At 38.9% G+C, this 14,444-nt stretch overlaps 1 protein-coding gene across 4 annotated transcripts in view; it reads left to right on the forward strand.

Moving 5' to 3' along the window:
* The window catches only part of LOC129771250 (roquin-1), a 76,924-nt gene extending 70,234 nt beyond the window's left edge, over positions 1 to 6,690 (forward strand). For all 4 annotated transcript variants that reach the window (XM_055774707.1, XM_055774709.1, XM_055774708.1 and 1 more), the window contains one exon: positions 157 to 6,690. In XM_055774707.1, the coding sequence (XP_055630682.1) occupies positions 157 to 537 (381 nt within the window). In that variant the 3' untranslated portion in view covers positions 538 to 6,690. The remainder of the gene's footprint in view (positions 1 to 156) is intronic.
* Positions 6,691 to 14,444: the final 7,754 nt, after the last annotated feature.

A 14,444-nucleotide genomic window follows, 5' to 3' on the forward strand; every position in this document is an offset into this window, starting at 1 on the left:
CAGTTCCGTGAGAGTTGAAGTTTAGCCGTAGCTCAGGAAGCACTGAGCACATATCTCGAGTGGATGGTATTCGGGTAAACGTTATACAATCTTGTTTAGAACCTAATTTATGTTTATGTAAAAAATATCGAAACACTAATGTTCTTCCCACAATAGGCCCAACAAGCAATGGCCGGTTTATCGCCAGTATCGGGAGTGCTGACGGCATCGACCTCATCGTCGTCTGTGGTATCAGCCCCAACGCCACTGTGGAATAATCTTCTCGATTTGTCCGGTTTGAAGCCATCCGCGAACAGTAGTGATCTGGTAGTGGTTGGACACAACAACAGCGCAAACAGCCTTGTTGGTGGTAGCGGTAACAACACCATACTCAGCAGTACAGCTAGCAGCAGCATTTGCAGCAGTAACAACAACAACAACAACAACAGCAGCAGTAGCAACAATGAAGATTCCTATGAGGCAGGAATCGCTGACGATATGCGCGAACTCGCGCTCCGTCTCGAATCCGAACTGGAGTTGGATGAGAACGGAGTTTGAGTGGTAGAGCATACAGACATACAGACACTCGTAACGTAACATACACACTTGACTGATTGTGATCGTTATCTCCTATATGTGAATCATATATAGGAAATCGCAAGCTTCGTAAGCTAGCAATAGCTTACAGGTTCCCGGGTGAGGTAAAAACTGACCATCAGAGAGTTTTAACAAATTGTTAATGTGCATGAAGCGATCCAAACCAACAAATAAATGACTAACAGAGTGCAATGGCGACACCTTGCGCGACTATGAAAGGGAAAGAGTGCGACACGTACTTTGGTTACGGATGCCCAAACTGTTCAATGTTTATTTTAGAAACTTTTTCTTTCTGTTTTACAGAAAACGTGCGTTTTTAAGAATATTTTTTTCGGATCGAAACAAAACAACTGTTTAGGTTTGGTGGGAAAAAGGAATGAAACTCTAGCAAAACCATCCCTTCTTTTTCACACAAATTCAAAGTGATTAGCTAATATATACACATACTTATTAGAGATTGTGCAGCGAGCAATAGAAGAGTTGGAAGTTGGTGTGACGATTGTGTTTGGAGAAAAAATACAGTAGGAAAAGGAAAATGCAAACCGATAGCGTGATATATACCGGAGAGAGGTGATTTATTACTATTATTACGGATGGTTATAACGCAAATTGAAAGTATAATTGTTTCTATTTATTAAACGTTTACTTTGCTAATATTATCACTTCGCTATTCGATATTTGTAATTGCTATTTTTTACCCACAATATATTGTTTATCGAAATTTCAACTCTAGCATCTAAATTTAGGAATGATTTAGAGCGTTAACATTGTAACATGTTTTAGCGCATTACTCGTGTTGATAGAACCTAAAAATATAATTGTGAATTTTATTTTTTTTATGAATCAAACATTTACATAGTAGCCAATTATTGACTCTTTTTACTGTAAATTACCGGTTTAATTCAAAGTATAGCATAGCGTTTAATATGTATGCGACATTCTGTGTAGGCTTTATATATACATATTATAATATATTTTTACGTAAATACCATGCGGACTTATGTAAAAGCAAGAGTAAAACTATGTTTTTATCGTATAACCTGTAGAATTTTAGTGATTTGCAGTAACACACAATACTTACCGTTGCTGTTTCATGCAAACATTTGTTACTGAAAAAAAGGGATAGTTACAGATTGGTCCTGTTTAAGTGCGCGCCCAGAACATATTGTTTTTCTTTTATATTTACACCGACAGAGGATTGCTTTAAATAAACAAAACGCCGGTTGATTTTTATTAAATCAAATAATAGCTTGTTCAATGGAAATGGGGTTTTTAACACACCTGCTTGACGATATAGCAGAGCTATATTTAATAGTACCAGAAGAGAGAGAGGGAGAGGAGTGAATCGAACGTCCAGCGAAATAATCTTTACACACCGAGTTCGTATGAAATAGAGAAAACAGGAAAGACGCTCGTGCTGCTAGCAACATATAGTTACTGTTATGTTTGTAATGTAGACAAATTATTACTATTATTTACCGTGTTCAAAACGTTGTAGGAAAAGAAAGAAGCAGAAGAAAAATCGCTGGAAACTGAAAGTTAACATTTTGGATGGCAGAGAATAGGGGAAGAGAGAGAGAGCGAGGAAAGTTTCTTGTTTTAAAAGAGATTGCTTAATGAGATGTGGTAATCGAAAATTACCTTGTACTGTCGCTCGTTTGATTAGAGTTCCGTTAATGGAAACGGGAAAACGCTATATTTTAACGAATTATACGCGCGGAACAATGTTTCATACTGAAAGCAAAACAAACTTTACACAATAATTCTGTTGTGTTTTCTAACGGCTATAGAGAGCATATACAACAATTCAGATTCAGTGGACGATAGCAATAAAAACACGGTTAGAAAAAGAGGGAAATAATCAAAGTCAACTCTGTTACAAACAACAATACAATAATTCAATAATATGTGGAGAAGAAAGTGAAGAGAGAAAGAGCATACAAGGAAACAGATGAAAGAGGGAAAGAGGAGATGGAGTACTGCAATTTATTACGAAACGACATAAGTATCGGGCTGTTGAATCACAATGTTCTTTGCTGAAGAGATGCGTGTGTATGCATCCTTTGGCAATCGGGTGGGATGATGTCGATTAAGGAATTTATTTGAGGCTGGTGTGTTTTTGCATATTTGAGCATCCTGTCAGTGGATCCAATGAACACTAGATGCGAGGGCATCATAAATTTTCTACATATTTTTAGTAGGTACGTTTTGAAATTTTAGCTAAATTTAAACGATGATGACATTCATATTTTGTGATAGAACATTTTGGAACACTTTTGATAGAACACGAGCATGCATTTTTCGGTCAAACTTATACACACTTATTTATATAGCTTACCTGTCAGACGAGAGCCGGAGTGGCTCGTGCTGTATCAAGAAGTCGTCTCCATTCAACTCGGTTTTGGGCTGTTTGTCGCCAGGATCTCAACACTCGCAAGTCGCTCTTGATCTGGTTGAGCCAAGCATGCGCCTACGTCACTCTCCGGCTTCGGTTGGCTTGTGCTCCACCGTAGATAGTCCGCAACACTTTTCGCTCAAATACTCCAAGTGCGTTGAGATCCCAAGCGGGCAATCAGTGTTTTGTACAGCTCCAACTTCGTGCGGCGGAGCACCAGATTCGATCTCAGAGTCTTCCGCACGATTTCCACCTTGAATGCATCTACGGATCTACTTGCTGCTATTGTTGTCGGCAGTTACCAGCGATCCCAAATACACGAGCTCGTCTACTACCTCAAGCTCGTCGCCATCCACGATTATCCGAGCTGGAAGGCTGACGTTGTTCTCCTTGGAACTTCTTGCCCTCATGTACAGGGCCTTTCAAATTAAACGCTCACGCAACAAATTTTAATAACATCTACAAAAGTGAACTGATTTCTATTTTTAAAAAACGAAAATAAAGCTTATTTTAAGACATTTTCGATGTGACCACCTCTTTTTTCGATAACGCGTTTTAAACGGTGAACAAAATTCTTCATGCACAACTCTAACATTACGGCTTCGAGTTATTTCGTCTTTAAGTTCCTCCAAATTTTGTGCAACGGCCCTTCATGTACCCCCAGAGGAAGTAATCGACGACGAAAAATGTTGAAATTTTACCATAAGAGGACAAAGTTTCATTAAGGCTTCGGTTGCTCGAGGAATACGATTTCACTGAAAATACACGTTCTTGTAAATTGTATATCTTGACACTAAAAACCATCCGATGAGAATGAACGAGTAGCCGAATATTATTGTTCCGAAGTAGGGAATGCAGTGTTACCATCGACGGAGCGAAAAAAAATTGTTGCGTGAGCATTTAATCTGAAAGACGCTGTATCATGAGGGCATTATGAGTCTTTTTTGAATCCGCTCAATTCGTGAAGCGTGGACAACATGATATGGAGCCTAAATTTGTATTCCATAGCGCAGCGTTGCGGCGTAAAAATTCAGACATGGCATTGGCTTTCGCAATCGACATGGATATATGTTTGTTGAATCGTAGTTTTCTCTCCATCATCAGTTCAAGATCGTTTGTAGAATCGACGCTTGCAAGCGTCAACTGGTCCAAGTATTCGAGTATTCGAATCTGATCGGCGACTGATCACAGGATCAAGGTCATCACCTTGCATTTGATTGTGTTTACTTGCATGCCGCTCAACTGACACCACCTTATTGACCGAGCAATATCAGTTTGAAGCGCACAGTAATCTAGCATCGAGTTGATCGTGCGGAATAACTTAAGATCATCAGCGTATAGCAACTTACAGGAGCTTAAGAGGTCACAAAGTGATCGTTGATGAATAAACCGAAGATCAGAGGTCCCAAGTGACTGCCTTGCGGAACACCTGATGATATTTCGAAGATCTCAGATTTGGCATCATAAGCCTTGACGAAGGCCTTCCTACATGACAAGTAAGAGTTCAGTTAGCGAACAATCCATGGAGGCAGACCAAGGCGATTCAATTTTGAAACGGCGAGATTTAGAGGTACTTTATCGCAAAGCCTTCGAGAAGTCCATGTACACGGCGTCTACTTGTTGACGTTTCTCGATGCTGCGGATAACTGTGCTGGTGAAGGTCATCAAGTTAGAGGTTGTCGAATGCTTTTTCATGAATCCATGTTGAGAATTCGAGATCATTGACCGCACAGCTGAATACAACTTGTCATGCAAAAATCTTTCTAGCACCATGGCTAAACAGCTCAAGATCGAAATGGGCCGATAATTTTCTACATTGTGCATATTACCAGCCTTGAAGATCGGTGTGATTGATGCAAGCTTCCAAACATCCGGAAAATCCATAAGGTCATCCATAAGGTAGTGGTTAAATATAAGCATGACGGGAGCGGCTAACGATGCTGCACAGTTCTGGACGAAGGATGGTGGAATATAGTCCGGACATGGACCCTCTCGATGCATCAATGGATGGATGCGTCAATGGATGGAGTCTCACGCTATATCTGATGGAGATCAGGGGCTAGTACCCCGTTATCTGCTGCTGGCTCACCCAAGTCACTTCCGTCTCCGCTTTCGCTTGCTGCATCATCATTCAGGTGATCGTTTTGAGCAGCTTCTAGCCTGGAGTACAACCGTTCCGTTGTGTAACAAATTTAACATTTACCAGGATGCACCGCTCGGAGGCGAATTGCTTTACATCTCTACATACATTATACACATTTATCATCCTCATATTAAGGATGAGCACCTTCCAAGTTCTTGTTCACGGCAGTCACAAGCAGACACACTAGCCCAAATAGAATCTCTTGGGGGTTCCCATCCCAAACGGAGAACATCAACGTGGTGCAGTTTTTTAAACCCAATGGGTTCATTGTGAATGACTTACATTCATTATTATTTATGTTTATTATAAATCAAAACAAGATGAGAAAGAAGAAAGATCGATCGCAGATCGTGATGTAATCGGATCGGGTGTGCGATAACAAGAGCGGGAGAGCAAGAACGAGAGTAGTGTATGCTACATCCCAACCAACACCAACAGCACAAGGCGAAAAAAAACACTGATAACCGATGAGAGAAATTGTGTGAAACACATTTATATGAAGAGGGTGAGAAGAAAAAAAACCAGATGTTGTAGATATTATAAAATCAATAATATGGAAGGCGTTTATAAATAAACATGGATCATTGTTAAATGGTATAACATAACTAAATCGATTCTGATCCTTAAATCGTTAGACTAACGAATTAATTAAAAGAGATAACACTAAATTCAGCAGTTAAAAATCTTATAAATACACGAAGAATTAAATGAAAAGAAGGTTAAGGTATATATACATTTAAAGCATGTGTGTAAGCATTTTTGATCATTTGGAAAATCGTAAATCAAGAAAGAAAGATAACGAAACTATATACATTTGATTATATACTAGGATTACCGAGAGAAGGAAGAAGGAAACAGTTAACATTTGATATATATTATTTTGAGGACAAACAAACATTAAAATCAGAGTAAATTATAAATTCTTTAAAGCAAAGGAATTAATCACCACCACGTACATGGTTACATCTTTTCAGAGCTAAAGGGTGGCTAAATGACGAAAAAAAAAAGAAGAAAAAGAAGAAGGCCATTCACATCAGTACAAATCACCAGAGCCACGTAAGAACGGTCCCGTACAGTCACAGACACACAGACACATACACGCACTGCTAGTAACGGAGGTAATTCATTCAAAATTTTGAGCATCCGCTCCAGTTTACTTGTTTGTTTTATATTTCTGCTCAAATTTAGTTCACTTTATGCTACTTGAATACATCTAATGTAAACTTAGAACAATGGCGATTTGTTTTCTGTGCGTTTTATATATTTTCTGCGATCCAAGCAAGCTCTTATATTTCATATTTTGTTAGAAGCGAGAAGGGTGGTGACTTATGAGATTTATATGTTCTGTTGTTATTTACGTTTTCTTCTCAGTAGCCTCTATTTTCGTAGGCCACGCGGATCGAACTGCAACAGTAGCTGAAAAGCATCAAAATATGATTTTCTGTCAAATATTCTCCATTGGATATTATTTTAATTTATTGCTATGATCTATTTTATGTTATCATCGCTGGAGAGAGAGAGAAATATCGCAATCAAATCAAATAGCTAGCGAAAATATAAGATCATTAGAATTCAACTTTGGTTTGTTTTTTCTTCTCTATGATATACCGCTATTATGATTATTACTATTAATATATTTTTCTATATGTTGGAATGTTTTCTTTGTCGTTTTCTTTGTTTGCCTTTGTTCCTATCACAGATTGTGTTAGTCAAATGTTTGTTCAACTATGTATCCGAATTGTCCTTATTTCAAACACCCTGCATGCGATGATATCGTCTAGTGGTAGGTATTATGTTAGATTTATGTCTTTGTTTTCTGTTTTCCTTACTATGACCACAATGTGTCGGGTACAGATGGCTACAACACCACACCATGAAAAGATGTAAAGAGTAACGTAGATGGCCGCTACTATCGTAGCTTGATTTATCTAATAAAATATGAAATGCATTTTCGCATATTCCTTAACTATGTAATAAAATAAAATTCAACAAATTAGCCAATGGTTAGAACTAATAAAATAAACTGAGTAAAATAAATGTCTTTAGGACGATGTGTGGTAGAATCAAGAACGCTCTATCGGACTAAAACATAAAAGAAGTACGAATAAACAAAAGTGTGCATAATCTAGCTTAAATGTAATTGTTGTTCGTTAACATTTTGCTAACCATACATGAGTAAATTTTAATAGCACATGATATAAACAACAAAATGAATGTGACGGAGATGGGCAAGAGCACAGAAAGGACGCTTTGCCATATCTGTTTAGGAAAGAGACTGTTGCTAAAGCCTAAATAGTGGTGAATCAATCTCATTTTTTACACAATAAGTGATGACTGCTTCAACAGAAATGAGGAACAAAACAAACAAAATTTAACACGAGAAAATACGATATTTCATATTACCTTTTTCTATATTGTTGAATCTTCCTGAGAACACATTTGTTACACACTGCTATATGATTGGCGAGACTAGGAATAATAGCTAACAAAACCGTTTTCAACATTTCCTATATACGCTTAACTAGAAACAAAAAACAAGAAATGTTTACACACGAGTCCATAATTGTTGCTTTATCCTGGCGTAATGTTACTCTGTATCAATATCCCTTAAAATCGTTTTCACCTTCCTCTTCTTCCTGACATGTTGTTTGTTAAACATATTTTCTGAAGCGGCATATAAGAATTCCACCGTTCCAACGACACCACTTCTCTTCCTAATCCTTCCGCTCTATCTGTTAGACAATAATAATGATTGGGTGAGAATCAACTTTCCTAAAAGGCGGCAGCTGTGAAATGATAATTCATCGTAAATGTTAGTAGCAAGATCAGAACAACATCTTGAGACAATATAGTGCTTGCCTTGAAAACTGGTCAATTTTCGAATGAGAGAGTTGGAGAAGACACTTCGCCTCAGGTTTGTCCAGAAATTCTCGATGGGACGCAGGTGGGGGACGTTCGGAGGATTGGCGGACTTCGGAACAATATTTCTCTTCAAGCGGTTCATCTCCTTCAGTGATGAACACTAAATCCACGTACGGATGATATTTGTGGATGAAGGAGGCAACTTCCGGCAGGCACTTTGTGCTGTAAATCTCTTCGTTCACCGCAAGTCCCGAAGGGAATTTTTCCGGCTTTGACATCCTCTCTTTGGTGATGGTTACCCACAGAAGCACCTTGTTTGGGAACATGGCGTAGGAGATGTACTTCACGTCAGAACTTACCTCTTTGGTGGGGGATGTAAAGTAGCTGGTTCCCTGTCAGTCTTTGCCATCCAGCGTCAAATACATCTCTTCGTCCATGGTGACCGCGACATTCTGCTTTACCGGAAGAATTTCACTGTCAGCCTTTGTTTCCGGGTCACAGCTTGCGGGTCCGACACGGCCGGTCTTGAGTTACGTTTCCGCGTGATGATGTCCATTTCCGCTAGGTATTTTTTACTATCTGATTCTTCGCTACGACCTCCCGGTCTAAAGTCCGGAACGATGTAGCCACCTTTCGCTCCGTCTTCTGCTTTTGCTTCAGCTGTAGTTTACGACTGTCAGACGACCGGAGTCAGATTTCTGTTCAATGTTCTCATTCTTCTACAGAAGTGCAAGAATATGATAGATACTTGACGATGTCCACTCTCTTAGCAACGGGATGGAGCTCCCAATACGCACAAACCATGGAGAGCAGTTGCTTTACTGTTATCGCCATAACTTCCGAAGTTCAGTTGCTAGGGCTGTCAAATTTTGTTTGAATACTCATGGGTTACTATGATTGACGATGCACAAGTGGTCTCATCATTATGGGTACCTTACACTATCAAAATGATTGACAATAAGTGTCTTCAATATCATGACAGGTAGGCTTTCGACATCCGATCTAACCTCAATCAATATTTTGCCACCTTACACGGTTCTCCATCAGATTAGAAGGCTAAAAGGAAATTTTTAATTGGTAAAATTTGAATGAAAATATCTACTTGGTATTATTTAATTAGTTGAAGCGCGTAGTCCCAACCCCAAATTAACCTATTTCCTCTAAATTTTCAGATATTCATATCAAAATTTATTATTATAATATAACGTCAATTTCGGACACAATTTTTGAATGGCATTTTTTCACCACTTGCAGAAAAAGTGATTTGCATTCACATAGAATACTAATTTGATTCGGAAAAGTTAATTTTCATTCATTATTTACACTTTGAAACTCGTTTTTCCTTCTCAAAAACACATCATAATACTCGCTTCACAAATACAGACTGTTCCTTTTAGTTTCAGAGATGCCAGATTACTAAAATAGTTTGCGAAAATATATGCAAGTTATATTATCTGCAAGCAAATATTTTTATTCCATAAATAATGCTATGACAGTAGAACCCCGATTATCCGCGAGCGGGTGATCCACCGTGCGGATTATTCGCGACTGCGAGTTCCATAGTAAATCTACAGGCCTTTCCGGAATTTTTTAGTGAGTGGTAGGCCCATGATCTTTTGTTGTGGTCATGGCTTTTACATTATTTAGCTACTTATATACTCGACCTTGATTTTTGTATTGATAAAACATAGTTGAAACATCTTTTTTTCGTGTTTGTATTTCTTTTTTGGTCCTTTAATGGGTCATCCACGATTTTCGTTATTCGCGGTGAGTTTACTCGACTATTCCGCGGATAATCGGGATTCTACTGTAACTTGAATTAAAACGTTATGTTTTTTCACCTGTGATTTTCCCAGATCTTCGCATTCTCCTAATTTTATAGTGTGAAGAATCACACAACTTAGACTAAAGTGCATTCGCTACCGCAAAGAATGACCGAGTTCAACGTTAAAAAATTCCTAAGACGTTGTTAATTTTCATTCACTCTCTCACCATCACATTGTCAGTTTACATTGAGGTTTTGATTTCTATCGTGAAAAGTACCGTATTTTACTATTCATAGTACAGTAATTTACATTTAATGCGACATTTTTCTAATTGGACAGACCTGTATTGCTTTCATTAATGATTCCTACAATTTCAGAAGTTTATAAATTTTAATTGCAATCGCAAAAAAGGCTAACAAAAATTAAATGTCCGCTTGCAAATCTGGCAACTCAGTCTGGAAGTCCGTGAGGTAAAACGTCAACATCAGGCATCCATATGAAATGTCACGATATTGATGCCCGAAAATCAGAAAATCCGGATTTCTGCTTTGTCGGCCATGTTCCGCTGTCATGCTCTCAAATGTCATCCTATTGTCAATTAAGTTGACCGTGTAAGCGTGTAAGGTACGCTTTAGGCGTTAAGATGAACGCATGAGATATTGGTAAAATTTGTTCATTTTTTTAATGCAAGCGTCTGGTCGGTGAAGCCAGAGGCATGACGATGAATGAAACCGTGTACAGTGTATGTAATTTCAACTCCGAATCGATCGTTACCCTCAGATAACAAATCGAATCTACACGTTACGCTTGGTATACGCTTCATTGTTGAAAGCCATTTTCACCGACACCTGGTTTGTGTTTCACTGACAGGAAAAATGCGTTCTTAGTTTCTGTTTCTTAGTTTCTTTCGTGTTCATATTTGGCAGTGAAACGGGAGAGCTGAGCTGATAAAACACCCAAAACCAGCGTTGAATCGGGCATGTCAACAAAAAAGACTGGCAGAGCTCATGGTATCCCTTTGTTCAACGCCCATCGGCACATCTCACGTGGATGCTCACCTAAGCTGGGATCAAAATTCTCGTGTGTACTCCGGACCACAAGCAGGAATTTGTCCATCACCTGGTTGATCTTAAGAACCGTCTGGCTTTTAAACTGGCCAGAAAAAAACAACGTGAAACAACCTTTCATTACGAAAAACATAAGTGCTGGCTGAGATTTCTAGACCGGAATCCGAACCATTCGTTCCGCAAACCTAAGACTGCATCAGCAGCGAGAGCTGTGGGGTTCAATAAGCCGTTAATGAACAGCTTTTTATTGCAGTTGTAATACATGAACTTGTTTGATTTTTTACACATTCAAAATCTGAGCAATCGTATTACATGGAATGAGCAACTATCCCTATTCTCCCCTCTTAAAATGAAACCACATAGTATACAGATAGTATACAGATAGCCTCCTAATACTTTGAAAACATTGTAAAAAGTTTTCATTCATTTCTGTAAACGTGTCGGTATTACCCGACAGGATGTCTATCTCCCCTGCACTTGCATTTATTTCACCTAAAAACATCAATTTTTGTGTTCTATCAAAATTCGGGTTCTTCTCAAAAAATTTTCAACAGATACTGTAGAATTGTTCATGAATAGTTGAAGAAAGGTTTTGTAACGATTTGAAGTCGAAGAAACATGGGAGGTCTTGGAAATAGGTGAAAATCCTTAGGGTGTCGGTTTTACCTTGATTTCCCCTAATTAGTTTTCGACGCGTTGATGATAAGACCTAGCCGTCTTCCGATCGGAAGTTCGTTCAACGATATCAATGTCATCAATGGCATTACAGAAACACCAATCTTCTAGAATTATTTTTTTCCGTTCTTCAGTTCTCCGGAAAAAACCTACATTTTTCAACCTGTAGGAGGTTCAATCCAATGTTTTTTTTTCCTACATCACAATGTGTGTATCAAAGAAATACTTTAAAAAAGTTTACATATTATTGCATTTTATTAGGTTTTGTATGTGTTAGGTTATGTACTTTTCGCACATAGTTGCTTTGAACAGTTTTTTTTCCAATAAAAGTATACAAAATTGAAAGAAATTGATAGTTAGTGGCAGCTAACAAACAAAGCTATCATTTGATGCCAAAACCTTACCATATGGTGGCCTTCCAAAGCAATGAAAAGTTATCAAAGTTGCTGTTCGATTTTTCATAAAATGGGTTAATATTTCTTTCCGTTTCATTTTTGTGATGCGATGTAAAGCCGGACTCAGTAAGCCTCCGTATGATAATCGCTGCCATTCTCCTGGTATTGATATAACTTCTCGCTGTACAATTCCCCATGTTGCCGCAAACCAAAAGACACACGCTTTAGATGTTCGTCACCCCGTCATGTACAGCAGTCATTCGCTAACTGGACTATTTTAAACAGGGCGTGCTTTAACTGGGCTGCAAAGCAATTATGTATCAATAACAGACGTCGTGGAGGCGATCTGGCGTAGTGGTAGCATCCTTACCTCTCACGCAGAGATCACGAGTTCAATTCTCACTCCCAACATTCTTCCAAAAATGGAAATAAAGGTGACGAACCAGCCGAAATGTGTTGAAAGTCACTATAATGGAAAAACAAAAAACAATAACAGACGTCATCTTCAATTTGTAAGAGATGAACCAGCCTACGGCTGAAAGTCTCTATAATAAAGAATAAAAAAAAAAAAATCTTCAATTTGAAATATCGCTTTTACTGTTTTGCAGTCCAGTTAGCGAGCAAAATTCAATAATTTTGTTGATTTTCCGTCCCAATTAACGAACGATCACTGTATGAATGACACTTTTATTGCTTTGCTTTGATGAAATTTGAGTAATGCATGAAATATTGCATTTGATTACTTCAACATGTTTACAAGAATGTATTTTTCGAAATTATTCGAATCAAGTCGTTCGAACGAAAGTCAGGTACAACCATAAACAAGAATAAGGCTGATTGTTTTCTTCGATTAACCCTTTCAGCTACAACCACACTCGTTGTGATTAGACTGTACCAGAAACTACAACATCAAACCTCACTCGTGGTGGCTCGATATGAAATGATCACATAGCTATGATGTTCGTGCACCCAAACTAGCGTTGGCAGAAAACATTTCATCTTTGGCAGAAAAGATGCCATTTCCTGTGCATGAGAGTCAAATGCGCCAATAATGAGCTGTTTTGAAAGCTTAAAAATGGTTTGTATGTATGCGAGCAGACATCTCTTTCTGTTTTCTTTTCTCTTTTCATTTGAGATTGTGCCAAAAAAAAGTCCATACGACGTCAATGGGGATCGAACCATGGCCGGCTGGAATGCAAAGGTATTTGACACAACCACACTATTCATATAGCTATCAGTGCTGTTATAAAGAAACGTGATAATATTACACCTCATCATAACATGAAGTTGGAAAGCGTTTTCTGCGAGGATAAGGTAGAACATGAACGAGAATGTATCTTTCTCTGTCTGGGCCGTGTATTTGGCAAACTATACGAAAAGCTTTCATATGCTGTCATTTAAATGTGTCTCCTGTTTCGCTCGCTCATATTGGCTCTAGCATATATTAGGTTGTCAAAAAAGTCCTGCGGTATTTTTTTTTAATTTTCATTTGTTCATAATATTAGTTACAATCATCTGTTTTAAGTCAAATATGTGCCGTTTTGTTCGATGACTTGTTCCCAACGAGATGCCAACTTCATAATACCCCTGTTATAGAAGCTCGCTTCCTTATTGGCAAAAAACTAGGATAGCCAATTTTCACAGGCCTCTTTTGTGGCTAACTTCTGACTACCTAGCTCGTTCGCCATGGACAAAAACAGGTGGTAGTCACTTGGTGCAAGGTCCGGACTATACGGCGGATGCAAAAGAACCTCCCATCCGAGCTCCCGGAGCTTCTGGCGCGTCACCAAAGAAGTTTGTGGCCTGGCGTTGTCCTGATGGGAAACAATGCGGCCTCTGTTTATCAAAGATGGCCTCTTCTTCATGAGTGCTACCTTCAAGCGGTCCAGTTGTTGACAGTACAGGTCCGAATTGAGCGTTTGGCCATAGGGAAGCAGCTCATAATAGATTATTCCTTGACAATCCCACCAAACACACAGCAGAACCTTCCTGGCCGTTAATGAGGGCTTGGTCACCGTCTGAGCCGCTTCAGCGGGCTTCGACCACGACCGTTTGCGCTTCACGTTGTCGTAACTGACCCACTTTTCATCGCCAGTCACCATCCGCTTCAGAAACGGATCGATTTTGTTGCGATTCAGCAGCGATTCACATGCGTCGATACGGTCAAAGATGTTTTTTTGCGTCAACGTGTGTGGCACCCATACATCGAGCTTCTTTGTGAATCCAAGCTTCTTCAAATGGTTAATAACGGTTTGATTACTTATCCCCAGCTCTTGGCCGATGCTACGGCTGCTACTATGCCGGTCCTTCTCAGCTAATGCAGCGATTTTGTCGCAATTTTCGACGACAGGCCTTCCGGAGCGTGGCGCATCATCGAAGACCTCTACACCAGAACGAAAACGTTCAAACCATCGTTATGCGGTGGAAATGGAAACTGTATCGGGTCCATAAACTGCACAAATTTTATTGGCAGCTTGAGATGCGTTTTTGCCTTTGTCATAGTAGTACTGTAAAATATGTCGGATTTTCTCTTTTTTTTGCTCCATATTTGCGACACTATAACTC

Source organism: Toxorhynchites rutilus, chromosome 2 (genome assembly GCF_029784135.1).
Source record: "Toxorhynchites rutilus septentrionalis strain SRP chromosome 2, ASM2978413v1, whole genome shotgun sequence".
NCBI lineage: Eukaryota > Metazoa > Arthropoda > Insecta > Diptera > Culicidae > Toxorhynchites > Toxorhynchites rutilus.